The sequence below is a fragment of the Camelina sativa genome, chromosome 10 (genome assembly GCF_030686135.1).
Source record: "Camelina sativa cultivar CO46 ecotype springtype chromosome 10, ASM3068613v1".
In the NCBI taxonomy this organism is placed as follows: Eukaryota; Viridiplantae; Streptophyta; class Magnoliopsida; order Brassicales; family Brassicaceae; genus Camelina; species Camelina sativa.
The window spans coordinates 10340695-10360923 of NC_141889.1; the positions used below are offsets into that span (position 1 = coordinate 10340695).

The following is a 20229-nucleotide window of genomic DNA, read 5'->3' on the forward strand; positions in this document are numbered from 1 at the left end:
TCCCTATTTTTTCTGTCTTGGGGTTTCCTCCTAAAATTAGAATGAAACCAAAAAAAAAAATACACATAACTAACTCTTACGTTTGAATTCAAACAACACTTTTGAGATTAAGCTAATAAACTTTGTTGGATTTTGTAACTAAAAAACCGTTAAGGACATTCAATACAATAATAAGGCTTCATTTGATCTTATTATCCAAGAGCTTTAACATCTTCTCCTTTCATCCAGTTTCTGTCTTTAGGTTCGGGTTTGGCTCGGATTTACACTCGTCTATTCGGCTTTTATTAAGCTGGAAAGCAGGATTAACCCATGCGCCGCAGCTACATTGCATCCCAGACCAGTTGAAATAACCTAACCGACCATTACATCCAAAACAAAGAAGCTTCTCTTCCACCAATCCATCATGTACTGTTAAAAAAATCAAATGGTGTAAATAATAACATCATTAGAAAGAAACTGGATGAAAGACTCTCACTTGTTAAGGAATTAATTAAGAAAGATTTTTCTCACTTGTCTGCATCCATTTCATAGGCTCGACAAAGATGGAAGAGCATTGCACATGTTCGGGGTTTCCACTTCTCTTTTTCCAAGCAAAGCATTCTTCACCTTTACCAGGTTCATGTGGGACAACGTTTTCCTCAACAGCTACTATCCTTCTGCATTTCTTACATCTGTATATGACTTGAGGCTTCGGGACAGACTCCTGCAAAGAAGAATTGGTCTCTATCTCCATTTCCATTTGCACTTCAGTCATAGCTCCAGCTTCAAGATTAAAGAAAGAGAATACTCAGACTAAGTTTCAATCTGATCAATACACAAACAGTTTAGGATCAATATAAAAAGGTCATAAGAACAAATAGTTCAACCGTGAAATTAACATGAAACAGAAGATGAATATGGCAACAGCAAAGATCAAATGCGAGATATCTCAATAGCTCCAAGCTCAAGAATCTACAAGACAACAAAATGCTAGGAAGCAACTTCGACATTTATCGCTGAGGTGCCCTGTGATTTTAGATGAACAAGTGTCTAAACTCACCATTTGCAAGCTTACATAGTTCATTGTAGTTCTGTGCATCTGCAAACAAAGCAACCAAACAAGATCCAACTCAAGACACAAAACGATTTTGCAAATCTTACAGTAAACCAATAAAACTCAAATTCAGAGAGCTTAAATTAAAGGAAAGAACTTTTAAGCTAGATTTACATACCGAAACTATCACCAAAGTTGGTCCAAACATCAGCACGAATGGTGTTGTCACTCTCAGCAATCCCAATCACCTCAAGGTAAGCAGTTAAAGGAGGTTGAGGCGAACCCTTGACAACAATCTGTTGATCATCAGTCGATTTACCAACCACGGATCCAATGTCTGACCTGATTACTTGAATCACTGCTCTCACTTTCTGACCAATGTACCTTCTCAACAAAGCTCCATTCACAAATACAGCAGGACTTGTTGTATCCATATTCTCTATTAAAAAAAACCCCACAAGAGATTGTTTTAGTCTTTTCTCATTTGATGAAACTCACATACAAAACCTAAGTAATCAGACTAACAAAAATTTCACATTTATCTAAATCAAAACAAAAGTATTTATCCCCAAATCTTGAAGCAAAGAGAAGAACATAGCTACCAAAAACGAATCAAGCAGACCTTAACATTGAGAGATATTACTAAAGACTTGTGATTTAACAGTACCCGCAAGACGAATTGAGAGACGCCGGAGACAATTCCCGGTGAGTTTTCGGCGGGAAGAAAACCCTAAATTTTCTTGATTTACTAATTGAGAAGAAGAAGAAGATGGAGAGAGAGAGAGAGAGAGAGAGAGAGGTCGGCTCGAGAAATAATAAGTGTTAACCGAACCGGTTTATAAGGAATCTAAACCGCTTGAATTTTTGGTTTAATCAGTGACACGTCAGCTACAAAATATTTATTAAACCTTTATCTAAAAGGAAACAAAATAATGAATAAAAACCCTATTTATATCGCTGATATACCTCCCAGAATCGTTAATCTCAAGTTTTAGCCACCGCTAATCTCTCTGCTCTTCTTCTTCCCCTGACTGAGTTGTTTTGATAATTCGAACGACGATCCAATTTCTCGAGAGATTTGATTTACCAGTTTCATCTTTAATCTTCTCAAGGTAACTGAATTTTTTTTAGTTTTTTTCCTTCGAGGTATGGTTACGGAAACTAGGGTTTACTTTGTTTATTTTTTGCTTGCGGAGTAATTTTCCTGTATATCTCTGCTTGGAACGATCTGATTCTCTTGTTTTTAATATTCTCGTCTTAATCTTTGAAGGGTTCTTTCATAAACTTTCAAAACTTTTTTAGTCGATTGGGGTATACAAACTTTAATAATCTGTATAGTGTTCTTTGATAAAATTTCCTATTCTTTTTAAGGGTACTTTAGGTTTAGGCTGATCTCTTTGGTTCTCATAAAAGTAAGTTCTTACAATTGCTTCACCTGATTGATTATGATTACTGTTCTGAATCAGGACATGGCGAAGTTGGAACCAGTTTATGCTGATTGTCTCATGGATTCTCGGAAGAGGAAAGGCTGTAATGGTGAGTTGATTTGCTTGTGACGGTTTGGTATTGTTCAACAATTTGATTTTTATGTTCCTTTCTGTTTCATGTTCTGAGTTTTTTTTTTTGGAAATTTTGTGTCTCGGTTGATTTTGTGTTTTTTTTTTTTTTTTGCAGGAGTGCCCTTACCATATTTGATTCGACCTCGTAGGGTTCTGCCTCCTTTTGATACGTTTGCCTTCTACAACGAATACTCATCTGATGATGAAGGTGACTCTTCAATGGAGGAGGCTGACAAAGGTAATTTTAGTTTTTTTTTTTTCCTTTAAAATGAGAGTGTTGCGAATTTATCTGAAAGGGGTAACTAAATCCGTTCTTTGTCGATCTGTACTGTCTTTGATCAGGTCATTCAGATGAAGAATATGTTATTGTGGACAATGTTGTTGAAGCTTTGCCCAATGTTAAAATAGAAAAAGCAGCAGTTCTTCAAATGGTGTGTATTCTTGTTTCTCAGGACATGTCTTTCAACTCTGTTTTTTTTTTTTAAATTCCTTTGTCCTAACAAATACGTCCTTTTTTGTTTTCAGATGGAACTCTCTAAAGATGCAGTTGATGGTGATGGGTCTGAATCCGAAGATGCGGGATACAAAAGTGACAAAAGTGATAGTTGGGTGGTTGTGTAAGTAGGAGGTGCAATCATAAGTGCATGCTCTGAGTTCTTGGTTTTAGGACAGTGGAATTTAGTTTTACTTCTGTCTTTCTGAGACATTTTTTGTTACAACTTTTATTAGCAGTACATATGATAAAGATGGTTTTCGATTGATTATGAACTGTTTTATCCTCTCTTTGTTTCATTCAGCAAGAAAAGAACGTATATTCACAAGAGTTATCGGTCTAGATAAATAAAAAAAACAAATTGAATCGATAGAGATAATGACAACAGTGAGGTGGATATATCATATATGAAGCTAAGATTGCTTCTTCAACAAGGGGTAGATCGATAACAAAGTTTATGTTGATGTGTTTGGCTTTGACATTGAACATGGCATGATCTTGCTTTATCCCTTAGCTCTTGAAATGCCTTCATTGTCTCTGCATCGAATCCTCCAGCAAACTGAACAAAAGAACAGGGTTTCTAAGTGTTTGGTCAAACACAATTGTTGTAATATACACCAAATCAATGATCAAGGTCTTTTCAAGTTTACCTGATGAACACGGAATGCGAATCTAACGCCTTGAACAATAAGCTCTTCCTCTTCAGGACCACCACCTCCAGTGGCTTCGAGCTCCGCTGATACTCTCTTCATATACTTCATCGCTAGTTTCACGGATGCTAGTTTAATCTGAAATCACATTCATAACAAAACAACACACTTAATACGAAACTTCTTTCTTTACCCTTATTCTAAGTTAAACAAATATGAGATTCGGGTAACTAATTTAAGCACACTAGACTTAAACATTAAAACTTGAAAGAGTGAGAATGAAGGCATCCAAAGTCATAAGAGAATCTGATTCCAATCTCTCGATTGATTTGTCTATTTGTTACTTGTGGTGTGTGCGTATGTATTAAAAAAAAACACATGAATCCCGAAGCAATAAAACAAAGGAAACAGACAGGAAGATACAATATGAGAAAATCTCGAAAAATATCACAGGCGTGCACATAGGAAAAACCCCACCAAAAACATTAAAGTAAAACACTGTATCCAACAAGTTTACTTTTGCTGAAATAATTTGTATCTATCTGAATTTGTCATCTAGTACATAATAGTAGTTTCATTCACCATGTAAACAAGCAAAAAAAAAAAACTAACAATAGAGTGAAGAAGACAGTGTCAAACAAACAACAATTTCACAATTGCCCTGCCCTCAACAATTGACTTTTATCAGAAATTGGGGACCATAAAGAATTGTTGTTCTTGTGATCTAAACCCTCCTATATGTTTTCTATACTCCAAAATAATTTCTATCGTCCAATCACAATGCAATAATTGCACACATAAATGGGAAGTACTGATCATGAGTCATGACCATTTAAGCAAAGACGCAATGCTATAATCTAGTATTCACTAATGTAAATCTCGAGATTAGCTATGTTGCTGACCTGGCTAGTAATGCCGGTTTCGAGCATCCAATCAACCGGAATCTGGAAGCTCTTGAATTTTGTAGCTGCCGATTCTTTCATCCTCGACAGACTATAAACACCATGCTCTAACCTATTAATATCAACCAAAAGATTCTTTGGATTAGTCTCATCTCAAGTCAAAAAAGTTATAAAATGAATGAATCAAAGATTGGATTTTTTTAAAAAAATTTTACTTTTCAAATAAAGCTTGCATTTTTTTAAGAGCAGAGCCTGGAGATTGACGAGGGTCTTCCCGGAAACGAGAAGCTTCTGATATGAGTTTCTTTAGATCGAAATAACAAAACGCTGCTTCACGTAACGCATCGGCTTTTTGCTCCGGCCATTCGAAGTGTTTCAACACTGCTCTCTCATCAACCTTTTGAGAGAAACATCAAAAAAAGTTTCAATATTTCAAATCTCTAATAATCACAGAAGCAAATTTTGTAAAGCTTTCATACCAAGTAAGAGAGTTCGTCGTCGAGCCATTTGACGAAGGGGACAACGTCTTCGATATCTGAAAACGCAGCGTTTTCGACTTCTTTGATCAAGAACCTTATGAAATCTCCTTGCGTTTCCACGTCGGTTTTTATCTGCAATGTTCGGTTTACGTTAAACCAATACCGGTTTATGATTATTTAAAATTTTTTAAAAGTAGTTACTCGAAAAAGGACGAGGAAAAAGTGGAACGAACGACCAGTCAATTCTCACTGACGCAACCAAAGTCAGAGATTGAAGAAACTAAACCGAAATGTACTGAACCGGTTAAAGAGCTAGATTTGATAATTACCGCGAGGAGATAAACCGATCGGTTTTCGATTTCTCCGATCATGTCTCTGGCATTGGAGCTAGCGAGTATCGCTTCTGCGGCGGTTCCACCGCCGGTGGAATCTCTTCTCGAGTTTGTTGAGTCTCTTCTCATCAGCGAGTGGTAAAACTCCACGACTTCCGGGACTCTTCTCACTTTCGCCGACGCAATGCCTAAACTCTTCGGTGGCGGCGGTGGAGGAGGCGGAGGAGGAGCTTTGGAAACAGACGGAGGTGGTGGTGGTGGTTGTTGTTGAAGAAGCGGTGGCGGAGGGGGAGGAGGAGGAGGCGGGATCGATTTCTGCGGCGGCGGTGGAGGATCTGCTCTGTTCTCCGTGGAATCACCTAATGAAGAAAATGACCGTTTCGGCGGTGGTTTAGGAACTCTCGGAACCCTAGATCTGACGGTTGAGAGAGACGACGACTCAGTGAGTTCGTCCGAGTTACAACTCCTAGGATAATTCTCGATCTCGTCTTTCCGATAAATGTCGCCGTCGGCGTCGCCGGATGAAGAAACGCTTTTGCTGTTCTCTTGGTTCCGAATCGGGTCGGGTATGTTCCTCATCGACCCGAGCCGTTTTAAACTTCTGATGAGATTCGACTTCGCCGACACATCCATTAAACCCTGAAACCTCTGCGAATTCGAGAGCGCGTGGTCGTCACTCTCCGACGAAACAACAAGTTTCCGAAGCTCAACTATCTCCGCCTCTGTTTCCTTCTCTCTCCTCTCGCTCTCTCTCCGCATCTCCTCGCTCCTGTCAAACTCTCGCCGTAATGTCTCGTTCTCATCCGCTAACCTCGCCGTCTCTTTCCTCAAACTCTCGACTTCGCCGCTCTTCTCGGCGATCTGCGACTCGAGCAACGGGATGACTGAAACGGACTCCCTGAGAAGCTTAAGCTCGAGGACCTCTGTTTTCAACAGAGCTTCTCTCTCACGAAGCTCCTCGACCTGACGACGAAGCTCAGAGACGACGCCGTTTTGTGAAGCAGCAGCAGCAGCAGCGTGGACTTGAGCGGAAGCGCGTGGGAAATAAACGCCGAAAGAGCGAGTGAAACCCGGTTTACCAGGATGATTAGTAGACGGTTTAGTAGTAGAACCGGAAGAAGGCGGTTTAAGAGACGGAGGAGGAGGTGGAGGAGGGAGAGGTAAAGGAAGAGGTGAAGTCATGTCTTTGGTTTTTTTAGTGGAAGGTGATTTATGAAAACCCATTGTTACACGAACCTTACCACCGGCCACCATTGATTGATGTCTTGATGATGATGATAACTGATAAGAGATGAAAAAAGGTTCCAATTTTTCAAAAATGGTTTCTTGAGAAGAAAGGAGTGATTTGCATGGAAATTAAAAGCATGTCGTTGTCCGTGCAGTTTCTTGAGTGAGAAAGAGAGAGAGAGAGAGAGAGAGAGAGAGAGAGAGAGAGAGAGAGTGATAGTGATGATTCAAAGTTTGGGCCTTTGGGATTAAGAAGAAGGATGAGAGACTTGTTTGGAAGGATTGATAATAAAAATAAAAAATAAAGATTTTGTATAATGTATTTTTATAATAAATTGGTTTTTACCTTTTTCGACCGTTGGAAGAATAATAATCTGAATGAAATTGAAACTATGCTTTATTTTTTTATTTTTTAAGTAGAGACTGCACAGATGACGAGGAACGTTCTTCTGTTCATCTTAGATTTTCAAATTTTAAAACCAAAGTAAACAACACTTTTAAGTCTTTGGTCCCTCTCGGTTCTTTTACCTTTGTCTTTGACAATTTCAGTTTGTGTTCGGCAATACTGAGAATGATCAGTATGATGGGAATGATGGGATTACTTACTTTTTTATTTATTTTTTACGTAATATGGTAGTACTAATAACTTATTTCCAAGAAATTAGTAATTAAACTCGTTTCTAAAGAAGTTATAGTAACTAAACTCCTTTCATTCCATGCGCGAAGAAAAGGAGAAAGGGTTGGATGCTGCTGAAACTGGATTTGGAGAAGGCTTACGATCAAGTTCGATGGGACTTTCTCGAAGATACATTAAAGGCAGTCAACTTTTCAGAGACATGGGTGAACTGGATATTGGCGTGTGTTTTGGGTCCTTCTATGAGTTTGTTGTGGAATGGTGAGAAAACTGATGCCTTTAAACCTTCACGAGGGCTGAGACAAGGTGATCCTCTGTCTCCATATTTGTTTGTGTTATGTTTGGAACGGTTCTGTCACCTGATTGAAGGCGCAGTGGAGGAGAAGAGGTGGAAGCCAATCAAATTGTCCCAAACGGGTCCGCGGTTGTCCCACATTTGTTTTGCAGACGACCTCATTCTGTTTGCAGAGGCATCAGTGGTGCAAGTACGTGTGATTAGAGGTGTTTTGGAGAGGTTTTGTGCAGCCTCAGGTCAGAACGTGAGTTTAGAGAAGTCTAAAATATTCACTTATGAAAATGTATCCAGGGAGATGGAGCGGTTAATTAGTGCAGTAAGTGGTATTAAGTCGACAAAGGAACTGGGAAAATATCTTGGTATGCCGATCCTACAGAAGCGAATCAATAAAGAGACATTTGGGGAGGTGGTAGAGAAAGTCTTCTCGAGATTAGCCGGATGGAAGGGTCGCTTACTCAGTTTTGCAGGTAGGTTAACTTTGACCAAGTCTGTGTTAGCATCGATCCCAGTTCATACTATGAGCATGATTAAACTACCACAAGCAACGTTGGACCGCCTAGACAAAGTGTCTCGTGATTTTTTGTGGGGTAGTACTGCAGAGAAACAGAAGCAACACTTGGTGGCTTGGCAAAGGGTGTGTTTACCTAAAGATGAAGGGGGGTTGGGCATTAGAGCAGCGTCGGCTATGAATAAAGCCCTTCTTGCTAAGGTAGGTTGGAAAGTGCTGCAGGATCACAACATTCTATGGGCTCGGGTAGTTCGTCATAAGTACAAGGTTGGGGAGGTGCATGATCATGCTTGGACAGTGGCGAGAAGTAACTGGTCATCTACCTGGAGGAGTGTGGGTGTGGGGTTGCGTGACATGGTGCTAAAGGGATAGGGTTGGGTTGTTGGGGATGGACGCCAAATACGCTTTAGGACTGATAGTTGGCTTTCGGATACACCGTTAGTGGATGAGGTGACGGGGGTGTTGCCCACTAGTTTTGATATGGTCACTGCTCGGGATCTTTGGCGAGAGGATGGTGGTTGGGACTACGCCCGCATTAATCCATATCTTACAGATAACAAAAGATTGGAGATTGCTACAGTGGCTTTGGATAGTTTCACGGGTGCTTCAGATCGACTATCTTGGTGGGGTAATCCAGAAGGAAAATTCACGATTAAATCAGCTTATAGAATGTTGACGAAGGATGGTTTGGTTAAGCAGGATATGAGTGCTTTTTTCATTGCATTTGGAGGGTGATGGTCCCGGAGAGAATTAGGTGCTTCTTGTGGCTTGTTGCTCAATAGGTGGTTATGACGAATGTAGAAAGGAAGAGGAGGCATTTATCTGACTCCGATGTCTGTGAGGTGTGTCGAGGAGGACTGGAGTTTATTATTCATGTGCTCCGTGATTGCCCTGCAATGTCTGGTTTGTGGGCTCGTATCATACCGCAAAATAAGAGACAATCGTTTTTCAGAATGTCTTTGCTTGAGTGGCTCTATGACAATCTGGTAGGACAGAGGTGTGAGAGTGTGGGATCATGGCCCATGCTGTTTGCTATTGCTGTTTGGTGGGGATGGAAGAGGAGGTGTTGTAATGTCTTTGGTGAGAATAGGAGGTGTAGAGATCGTGTTCGGTTTGTGAAGGATTTGGCAGCACATGTGACTCTGGTGCACACGCAGGATCGCGTTCGGGATGCTAGTGGTGTACGTGTGGATCGTGAGGTGGGATGGAAGGCTCCGGTCTTGGGTTGGTTTAAAATGAATACGGATGGGGCTTCTCGGGGTAACCCGGGTTTAGCCACAGCGGGAGGGGTATTGCGGGATAGTTCAGGGAAGTGGTGCGGTGGTTTTGCAGTGACTATTGGCAGGTGTTCGACACAGCTTGCAGAGCTCTAGGGTGTGTATTATGGTTTGTGTATGGCGTGGGAGCATCAAGTGCAATGGTTAGAGCTGGAAGTGGATTCGAAGGTGGTGACAGGTTTTTTAACACAAGGGATTGCTTCGTTGCATTCTTTGTCTTTCCTGGTATGTATGTGCCAAGGCTTTCTTACAAGGAACTGGATAGTATGAATCGTGCATGTGTATAGGGAAGCTAATCACCTAACGGATGGATTAGCCAACTATGTTTTTTCTTTATCTTCTGGTTTTCATGTTTTTGTTGTAGTTCCTGTGTTAGTGGAACCGTTGTTGCGGGATGATGCTGGTGGTGTTCAACACCATAGGCGAGTCATTTCTTAATAAAATCGTGGGGGGGTTTCTTCCCCTAGCCTTTCACCAAAAATAAAAAGAAGCTATGGTAAATAACTGTTATGATAATAGAGTTATTGACGATTAGATTTATGGTAACAAAAAAGACACAATAAACGGTAATAGAGTTATTGACGATTAGATTTAATAATGGTAAAGTAACTATATTATCGTGCATTAATTTTAATGCTACTTAAGGTCTGATTTTAACCCCCACATTAAATTTTATACGGTAAAAGTACCATTGCTTCGATTTCCACAAACATCGTTGTTTTAGGGTTGTTTTCTGTGCGAAATGCATAACGTTTAATATTTTTTTTCTGATGGTGATTTTCAAACAAAAATCATAATTTTCCTCCTTACTCAAAGTTAATAAACTTTAAATTTGAGTCATTATCATCTAAATAGCCGTAATTTAAATAAGTATTTGTTTATGATTCAAAGTTTAAATAATACTTAACCCAATAATCTAAACCGGCACATAGCTTCCTAGTATATCTGATTCCTTGTTATTAAACCATCATAACTTAAACTCGGTATTATTATTGTTCAAACGTAGAACACTTTGGGAGAAGAAGAGCTGTTTGGATGCTGACTTTTTCCCGCATTACTTTCTCAGCACAGATCATATTGATTTTGCCCTTCTTTTTGTAAATTGATCAAACACAAATTAATACATATCTTTATTTTAATTTTTAATGTTATAAAAATAGCTTAACACTATCTATATCTCTTATTACTTATTAGTAATTATAAAATAAATCTCTATATACTTATTTAAGCAATGTTGTTACCATAATATTATGTGGTATATTACAAAAATGTTATTCACTCTGTTTCATAAAAAGTGTCATTCTAGAGTTTTTTTCTTGTTTCACAAACACCGTCACTTTACAATTTCAATGTGTTTTTTACATTAAATATTCTAATTTACCCTTTAACTCAAAACTTATTTTCAATGAATTTAAACCATTAGTCACTTATTAAATGAGGGCAAACATGTATAATTCTATTTTTTTCTTAATTTGTGTGTGTTGTGTCAAAATGATACTCTTTGTGAAACAGATGGAGTATTACATTTTAATTAATATACTAACCAACAAAATAAAAAATTATATTGGTTAGTAAAATAATAAAACAATATTTTCGAAATTATTTGATAAAATTATTTAACAGATTCTATTTATTTTTTCAGAAATCTTAAGAAACAATAACAAACTATTTAGAACAATCAGAAAAATTAATTTTATTTATAAAACTAAGATTAAATATTTACATATCTAAATCGTTTAATAATGACATATATATTTTAAAACTAAGATACAAAATTGTTTCTATTTTAAAAATATATTTATATACTTATTTAAGCAATATTGTTAGAACTTTAACTAGCTTTGATGTGACATATACCAAAAAATGCTATTGTATTTTAATTAATCTAAAAAACTAACAAAAGAAAAGTTAATATTTGTTTACAAAATAAGAAAACAATATCTTTCGAAATTATGTAATGATATTATTTAACAGATTCTATTTATTATTTCAAAAATCTTAGGAAGCAATAACTAACTATTTAATTGGTTAAAACTTATTTTTTATACACAATATTCACTATATAAACAATACTAAGTGTATAATGTTGACAATATACATATACATAATCTAATTGTAATTTTCATATATAAAGTTAATATACTAACATGTTATACCAATAATTGCAATGGTGTTATATTAACACCAATCAAAACAAGATCATATCAATTTGTAATACCAAATCACAGGTTTTTTGGATTGTTTTTAGATTTTACCGAATTTATAATTAACAAATTTAATATTTCACCCAAACAACGTGAATCATTATCTAGTTGATATAATAAAATGACGATATTTTGATACTATTGGACCTTTCACTGCAACATATTGATTGTAATAATCTTGAGTAAATTTATAAAATATTTGATAATTATTTTACCAATATTATATACTGTATATGTTTCATCGTTAGAGGGTTGAAAGTTTATAGTTTTGTTTAACTTTCGGAATTAACAAACCGTGTCGTTTCCAATCTTTTTCCCCAATTTCGACATAGTTCCAATTTTTTTCACACAGACAAAAGTTAATCGCCGAACAGTTAAGTAACTTGATGTTCAAATGTAGATAGACAAAAAAACAAAAAGAAGAAGGTATACGTGTTTACTGGTTGGTCTTTTTGAGAATGATTAGATTGATTTATTGAGAAAAAGCTTAGCTAACTATGAAAGGGAAAGGGAAAGTTAATGTGAGCAGCGTCGAAGAAGGGGAAAGAACAGAGAATTGAAAAGAATGTCACATAACCTAGTGGGGGTGGCATACATGTATCCATGTGTGTATATTTTGTATATGTTTTTTTTTCTTAATTAATAAAACTCTAATAATGACAATATTTGAAGGTGGTCCTTTTACAAAAAATCAACATCTTGTCTCTTCTATACTTTGCTTTTAACATACAAAATATACACAAAGTTATACATATTAACACACATGTGCAACACATACCTAACTATATCTTATACACACACAACATTTTAAATTTTCTGATTATGATCCCTGGTGCCATGATTTTGTTTTAAACTTGATTACCTTGTTATAGGGTTTTAGATTGGACCAGAAGATGAAAGTTTAATTTACAGTATATACATTTAAAATTTTTGGTCGTCTCCTCACATTAAATAAGGTTCATTAGTTTTGAAGTTGGTGATGTTGACTTGTGTACTAACAAAATTGTAATTAGACATATTAAAAAGAATTGTTCCTATTTAGAGTATTGCATCTTTGTTTCTCAAAAGTGGGCTCTATTCGATTGCTGGTTATGTCATGGAAATTTGTTGTATGTGTGAATTTATGAAAAGGATTTGTGTTGGGGACTCTTAGCCATATTAGAGGTGTTAAAGGGAGCTTTCTCTTCCCACATGCTTTTGTTTATGCTTCTAAGCAAGAAAATAAAATAAAATGGTATCCATATCTATCTCTACTCCATCAGTCATCAATACACCAACCCTATTAATCTAATAGCCAATCTTGTATACATATATATTTCTAAATCAGCGTTAGGGTGTATAACTATATTTATTCTTTTAAATGTTATTGTATACATTTAATGTTCCTTTAAATGAACCAAAGAGTGGTATTCAGTAACACGACATTAGAATGGTAAAAAGATTCTCTAGTAGGTTCTTTTGTGGGTCTAGTATATGCACCCCACCATCTAAAAGGATCACCATTGTATAGATCCTTGACAATTGTAAACGTTCTAAGTGGTAAGGTAAAATATCTAAGTTTTTTCGCAAATTTTGGAAATTAGTTATGAGAAACTACCACGATTAGAAAATAAACTTACTTTTTTGAAGTGACCAAGTATTCTACAACAAGAAACTTATCTGAATATTATGCTATGATATAAGAGTAGTTTACGTAGATTAGTATGTGTCCAAATACATGTGCCGTCAGACAGGAAAAAAGTGTCCAATTACAGGTAGCATTTTTGTTCCTTGTTACAACTCTGAGCAGGAGGACTTTAATTACTTCAATAGTGTATTTCTTTTTGGTCGACTTCGATATTTGTTTAAGATACAAAAACCAATACTTATTAGTAAATTTGAAATTATTATTTTTAAGAAAATAAAATCATATGCCATCCATGATAATACACTTTTTTCGGGGATCTTTACACATTCACAATTTGGTATTAGTGAAACAATTCTATACCAAAATCTTAGTCCCGGTAATTAAATTCGACACCCTTATCCACTTCACAACACACAACAATTACAAAATTGGACCACAACTTGATTAGAATGATCTTCCAAACCAATCGATCCATCATATGTGGAAAGAAGAAATAAAAAAAACGACGTCAACAAAGTTGGCTCTCGACAGTTGACATCTCACATCCCACGTATCATTGACAAGACTATTAGGAATGTCTTCGTTACGAAAAAACTCGCAAGTTTAACGGACTATTGCACATATGGTTTGAAGTTCGTCTATCATAAACATCAGTCATCATCCTTGGCATATGATTTTCTCCACCCTCAAGTTTTCTCAACCTTGAAATTGCTCTGGTTCCAAAGCTTTTTTCTCTTAGCTTCACCAACTTCAGGTTTTTAATTCATTTCCCACATTGTAAATCACTAGTCTTTTCTTTGAAAAATAAATCAAAAAATTGAGCAACAAATATTAAATTTCAAAAAATGATATTGCACCTAATTAAATTCTATCATATATTTATTTTTTCAAATAATTTACATATTTGTTATTTACTAATTAATCTATTTAAAATTTTTAAAATTTAATTTATTTGGTTGGTAAAATAGAAAGGATTATTCGAAACTCTAACAGGTTAATTAGCCCTGTTAAACCCATGACTATTAAGGCTAATCCAAAAAACTCATTCATTTCAAAGGATTTCACAGGATATATATCACCAATTTTGACAAACGCTATCGTCTATCGCTGAGGCGTGAGGGTGAGGGTAACACACAACCTCTGTGTTCATCTATAATTACACGTGTGTATGTGACTAATTTTGTGGAGACAGTAGTGCAATGATCCTTGTGAAGCCATGCATTGGACTCAGGACCATTTTCAGTTTTTCACCAAAATGGTCATACTTTAACATTGTACACCAATTATTACGTACTGTACATTTGGATTTTCTGCAGCTGTACAATCATATATTTATCCTATAGTATGATGGCTTTTTCTATATAGTATTATGATGTACCATGTCAAATAAATTATCAATTTTTCACCGGATATATTGTGACGGTCAAGTTTCACATGTAAAAAATCTTTTAAACTTGGTGTGAGAGAGACTAAAAACAAGTAGAAGAGAAGAAATTAGGCCCTATATATGGACGAAAAAATGAAAGCTTCAAGCCCATTTTGTCAACGGCCCTGTCTTAGTTTCAACACAAATATTTTTTTAGTACTAAAATATTTATTATGCGAAACAAATTTATTAGTAATTTATGCACTAACCCGCTATGGATTTTAGATTTATTTAACAACTTATTTGCATAACGTGATAATAAGTGCACAGTTTTAATAAGCCTCCATGCTACGAAGCTTTCCCGAATAAGAAAATATTAAAAAAAAAAACAAATCAATCTATATAATTGTGATCTGAAATCATGTAATGTATCAACGTGTGGACTTTTTTAGTTGGTAACACACATATGATATGACCGTCAATTTAGGAGCTTTACGTGGCTATATATCGTCTAAATTATAATTTGAGATAAGATCAAATTATTTGTATATAATTAGTTGCAAATCATTTTTATTTTTTTTCTATTAGTTAAATCGCATATAAATTTGTGTCGACCTATTTAAAGCATTTATCAGTATTACGTTAGATAGCTTGCTCCACGTTTACAAGCAATTGACAAATTTACTCAATTAGTGACATCCACACTCATGCTTTCACGTAATATGTTAGTAGATATGCTCGATTCGTTTTTCGTTCGAATTTTGACTTTACGGTTTAGCAAATATAGATAGCTAGCTTGATCCAAGTTTGGTAAGGTTCGGTACAGTTTTAGTTTCAGTTGAAATTTGAACCAATTTTACATCGAACCCTTTTATATATTTTTTGGTTGGTTTGGTCAACTCCAACTCGAATAGTCATAGTCATAGCATAGATCATGACAGAAAAGTGAAAGAAGATTATAAGAAAAGAAAGGAATCGTTTGTTTGATGAGCTATTGCTTTCCTTAAACGTTAAAAAGAACTTGTTTCCGGATATATTAAGAAACTTAAACTTTTTGTCTATCAAACAAATTTGATATTTAATACCAAATATATCGACAACGATGCTTCCTCTACAGCACGCCTAAGATACGCGATTAAATATTTATATCATCAAACCAACTATCATCTGTAAAGTTTTCAACATAATTCATCTTCTTTGACTCAAAGAGCTTCTTCTCTAATCAAATAAACTTCTGAACGATTGATTATGGAGGAAGAAGACAAGAAAGCGATGAGGTGTTTTAGCTTCAAGAGAATCATGAAGAGGAAGAAGAAAGAAGAGGAGGAGAAGTTGATAGTGGCTAAAGAATTCGCAAAGAGATGGAGAGATCTGAGCGGTCTAAACCACTGGAAAGGGATGCTACAGCCGTTGGATCAAGATCTCCGGGAATATATCATACATTACGGCGAGATGGCTCAGGCTGGTTATGATACTTTCAACATCAACACCGAGTCTAAGTTCGCTGGCGCTAGCATCTACTCTAGAAAAGACTTCTTCGCCAAGGTAACATCGGAAAAAATGAAAAGAAAAGTTTACATATCTAACGTTTTGATCGATCGGTACAGTTTTTAGAATTGTGAAACGTGAAAAGTTGAAATTCCTTCAATTATTATGTGCCAAGGTTAATTTGTTATACCCATCATATACTTTTGTAGAATTAACCAAATGATGCAATATGCCTTATTTCATCTTACGTCAATCAAAAACGGTGTAAATTACCCAAATGATGGAATATGCTTTATTTGTTAGAGTGTACATACAATATGATATATTACAACTTACTCCACATATGTTGTTTTTCATTTTTTATACTATTTTATAATGTCACCAATCGAAGCAAGAAGTATATTTATTTAATTAATAAATAAAGGGAAAAGGTACTTTCTTCTTATGCAAGAAACCCGTTTTTTGTTTTCTTAAAATGCAGGTGGGTCTAGAGAAAGCACATCCGTACACAAAGTACAAAGTAACCAAGTTTCTATACGCGACATCACAGGTCCACGTGCCTGAGTCATTCCTATTGTTCCCAGTTTCACGTGAGGGATGGACAAAGGAGTCGAATTGGATGGGTTATGTGGCGGTAACAGACGACCAAGGCACGGCGCTTCTTGGCCGGAGAGATATTGTGGTTGCTTGGAGAGGCTCAGTGCAACCGCTTGAATGGGTTAACGACTTCGAATTCGGTTTAGTGAACGCCAAGAAAATCTTCGGTGAGAAAAATGATCAAGTTCAAATTCATCAAGGTTGGTATTCAATCTACATGTCTCAAGATGAACGATCACCTTTTACTAAGGTCAATGCTCGTGACCAGGTCCGTTTAAATTTTACCTTTTAAATGACGGTTTTTACCATTTTGGTTTTGTTTGCAAAAGTATATATCTGAGAGAGAATAACAAAATAGGTATTACGAGAGGTTGGGAGATTGTTGGATAAGTATAAGGACGAAGAAGTTAGTATAACTATCTGTGGTCATAGTCTTGGAGCTGCACTCGCGACGCTTAATGCTGCGGATATTGTGGCTAATGGTTATAACCGACCAAAGAGTCGTCCTGATAAGTCTTTTCCAGTTACGGCCTTTGTCTTTGCTAGTCCTCGTGTTGGGGATTCTGACTTTAAGAAACTCTTCTCCGGGTACGTCCATCCTATCTACTATATATTTTCACAATATTTACAAAAAAATTTCATTTTATAACAAAACTACTCTTTTATTTGATTTCTGATGAGCCGAAGTTGGGTTAAGCCTTAAACATGGCGGATACATTGATAAATGAGTGTCTTTAGTACAAATTGATCAAGACGTAAAAGAGATATAAATATATAATCACTTAGTTAACAAATAATTTTCGTTACCATTTAAAAACAAAACTATAATTCATAAGTTATCTGTTATTGTAAAGATATGCTATATGCATCATGTGTGCAGTGTGTTATATATACCTAGAAGAAAAAAAGTCAGGATGTTCTTGTTCGAGCAGATATTATATCTTAATATTCGTATTCAAATTTAATTTTTGGATTTTAAGATTTTCCATTGAAAAGTTTTATGTACGTGCAAGCCTCCATATACCCTATCCGAATTATTTTTGAGAAATCATCGATAAAAGACATATATCAATTTATCATTATGATAGGTGTCAAGTGGAAGTCAGTGATGTATGTCTTAAATGAGGTCTAGTTTTATACAGAACATGAAGATACCCTTTTTCTTTAGATACAAAGAAAGAACTACAGTAAAACCTCTATAAATTAATAATATTGGGACTAAGACATTTTATTAATTTATAGTGATATTAATTTATCTATAAATTAATAATTATTATTTTATAGTGTAAATTAATAATTATTAATTTATATATATATTTTTAATTGTTTATTTTTTTAAAAAATTATGAATTGGAACAACTATAGCAAAATAAGATTAAACTTTCGGATGTTATAAATTTTATGGTTTAGAAATTGAACTTTTAATATTTAGAAAGCACTATTTACAATAAATTACAAATATTATAGACAAATTGACTTATACACATGAGACATATAAATTCAAATCTATGAATAATAATATCAATTCTCCTATTTTAATAATCTGTCAAATTATCAAATTGTAAATGATGCATATCTAAAAATTAAAACTTTAAATTTAATTATTTGTATGACATGTTATAAAATATTTTAGAGATATTATTATAGGTTGAAAATACAACATTACAAATGTTCTATAGAATTGAGCTTTAGGAGAAACATACACTATTATATCAGTATATATATAAATTTACATAATTATTAATTTATGATATTATTAGGACCATATTTTATAAGGAGATTTTGAAAAAATTATTATCTTATTATCTTATCGAATATTGTTAATTTTTACACTGGCCCGACTTGGGACCAGCAAAATTTATTAATTTATAGTGTTTATTAATTTATAGAGTATTAATTTATAGAGGTTTTACTGTATCATGAAAATATTAAGATAAAATATTATATTAAATATATTCTACCCATATTTACATCTACAATTATATCATCCACGTATTTTGATTAATAGTACTATCAACAAACCTTATTATAAAGGTCCTATATAAATTTATAATATAGCCTTGTTATTATTTTACGTGGTACGTTCTTACAAATGAAGCATGACTTATAATGCAATGAAAAACAGGTTGGAAGATCTCCGAGTGTTACGGACAAGGAATCTGCCGGACGTAATTCCGATATATCCCCCGATAGGCTACTCCGAGGTTGGAGACGAGATTCCAATAGACACAAGAAAGTCACAATACATGAAATCTCCAGGAAACCTCGCGACCTTCCACTGCCTAGAGGCTTACTTGCACGGCGTTGCAGGGACTCAAGGAACGGCCAAAGCTGACTTATTCAGACTCGATGTGAAAAGAGATGTCGGATTGGTCAATAAATCTGTGGATGGGTTAAACGTCGAGTGTATGGTCCCAGGAAAATGGAGGGTTCTTAAAAACAAAGGCATGGTCCAACAAGACGATGGCTCTTGGAAGTTATTGGACCATGAGATTGATGATAATGAAGATTATGATTTGTGATATTTTTTTCTTTCAAGTGTTGATGTTTGAAAAAGACAGTATTTTCATAAATATATTGGTTGTATCTTATTCTTGAATTTTACTTATTTAGCAAAAAAAATCTTATTTTTTCATTTAATATTTTAAATGTAAAATATCAGAGCCTTTATTTCAAAAATACTGTGTTAGTTTCATTTAGTACAAAATAATTTTCCTTTTTGGTTATTTGTTGATGGTTAGAATAAAATGTATATTGCATCTATTTAATTAACGCTGTATTTAAACTCTAATGTATGTACACAATATGAATGACTGGTCATATGGTTGTGTGTCTTTATTATGTTTGATCGTCTTTAAGCTTTAAAGCATTTATGTTCTTTTTATACAACTTGAATCTCCAGCTGCAAAGCCCGTATTAATAACATCCGAGTGATCTGACGCATGCGAATAATCAATTGTGGCAACTGACAAGAGTGAGAAGAAAGAATAGACAAGAACGTCGTTGACATAATTCTGTAAGGGTTACTCACCGTACATCTTGACCGTCCAACATGCACACCCTAATTATAGTAGTCGACAAAATTTGGTTGTGTAGAAGATCCTTGGTCAGACTTAATACCTTGAATTAGCATTATAAAGGTGTTATATTATCTTACATGGTATGTTCAACCAAATGGATTGTGTCTTATAATGCAATTAAAAAATAGACGGGATCATCTCCGAGTGTTACCGACAAAGAATTTATAGGTTACGTCGAGGTTGGAGACGAGCTTCCAATATAGATACAAGAAAGTCATCACGATATATGAAATCTCTAGGAAACCTCGCAGCCTTTCATATATTGCCTATAGAGGCTTACTTGCACGGTGTTGCAAGGGCTTAAGGAACGACCAAATCTGACTATTTAGACTGGATGGGAACAGAGACATCGGATTGTTCAAAAAATGAGTGGATGAGTAATGAGTTAAAAGACAAGTGCATGGTCCCAGGGAAATGTAGGGTTCTTCAAAAAAAAAACAAAGGTATAGTCCAACAAAACGACATGGGTCTTGGTTTC

The 20229-nt window shown here is 35.2% G+C and overlaps 5 protein-coding genes across 6 annotated transcripts; 2 read left to right on the forward strand and 3 right to left on the reverse strand.

Annotated features, from left to right (window-relative positions):
* Window positions 1-42: 42 nt before the first annotated feature.
* LOC104718458 (putative inactive dual specificity protein phosphatase-like At4g18593) lies at window positions 43-1048 on the reverse strand. Its single transcript, XM_010436211.3, has 3 exons — window positions 1040-1048; window positions 511-762; window positions 43-408 (listed from the first exon to the last, which is right to left on the reverse strand). Exons 2-3 carry the CDS (start codon window positions 752-754, stop codon window positions 221-223), a joined length of 432 nt encoding a protein of 143 aa, XP_010434513.3. The 5' UTR covers window positions 755-762; window positions 1040-1048; the 3' UTR covers window positions 43-220.
* Window positions 873-1840, reverse strand: LOC147935964 (replication protein A 14 kDa subunit B-like). Of its 2 annotated transcripts, none has more exons than XM_087470192.1 (3): window positions 1656-1840; window positions 1212-1472; window positions 873-1078 (listed from the first exon to the last, which is right to left on the reverse strand). In XM_087470192.1, the coding sequence occupies exons 2-3, from the start codon at window positions 1465-1467 to the stop codon at window positions 1014-1016; spliced, it is 321 nt and encodes a 106-aa protein (XP_087326318.1). In that variant the 5' UTR covers window positions 1468-1472; window positions 1656-1840; the 3' UTR covers window positions 873-1013. The 2 variants fall into 2 exon arrangements, with proteins under 2 accessions (XP_087326318.1, XP_087326317.1); XM_087470191.1 differs by having other exon boundaries at window positions 875-1078; window positions 1701-1834.
* A 124-nt stretch (window positions 1841-1964) lies between these two features.
* On the forward strand, window positions 1965-3353 carry LOC104718460 (uncharacterized). Its single transcript, XM_010436214.3, has 5 exons — window positions 1965-2145; window positions 2500-2569; window positions 2708-2830; window positions 2935-3023; window positions 3118-3353. Exons 2-5 carry the CDS (start codon window positions 2503-2505, stop codon window positions 3211-3213), a joined length of 375 nt encoding a protein of 124 aa, XP_010434516.2. The 5' UTR covers window positions 1965-2145; window positions 2500-2502; the 3' UTR covers window positions 3214-3353.
* LOC104718459 (protein INCREASED PETAL GROWTH ANISOTROPY 1) lies at window positions 3350-6977 on the reverse strand. Its single transcript, XM_087470193.1, has 6 exons — window positions 5446-6977; window positions 5117-5248; window positions 4853-5034; window positions 4638-4749; window positions 3736-3873; window positions 3350-3644 (listed from the first exon to the last, which is right to left on the reverse strand). Exons 1-6 carry the CDS (start codon window positions 6700-6702, stop codon window positions 3513-3515), a joined length of 1953 nt encoding a protein of 650 aa, XP_087326319.1. The 5' UTR covers window positions 6703-6977; the 3' UTR covers window positions 3350-3512.
* Window positions 6978-15629: 8652 nt separating this feature from the next.
* On the forward strand, window positions 15630-19350 carry LOC104718461 (phospholipase A1-IIgamma). The gene is made up of 4 exons (XM_087470194.1): window positions 15630-16131; window positions 16556-16939; window positions 17030-17259; window positions 18797-19350. The coding sequence occupies exons 1-4, from the start codon at window positions 15835-15837 to the stop codon at window positions 19191-19193; spliced, it is 1308 nt and encodes a 435-aa protein (XP_087326320.1). The 5' UTR covers window positions 15630-15834; the 3' UTR covers window positions 19194-19350.
* Window positions 19351-20229: the final 879 nt, after the last annotated feature.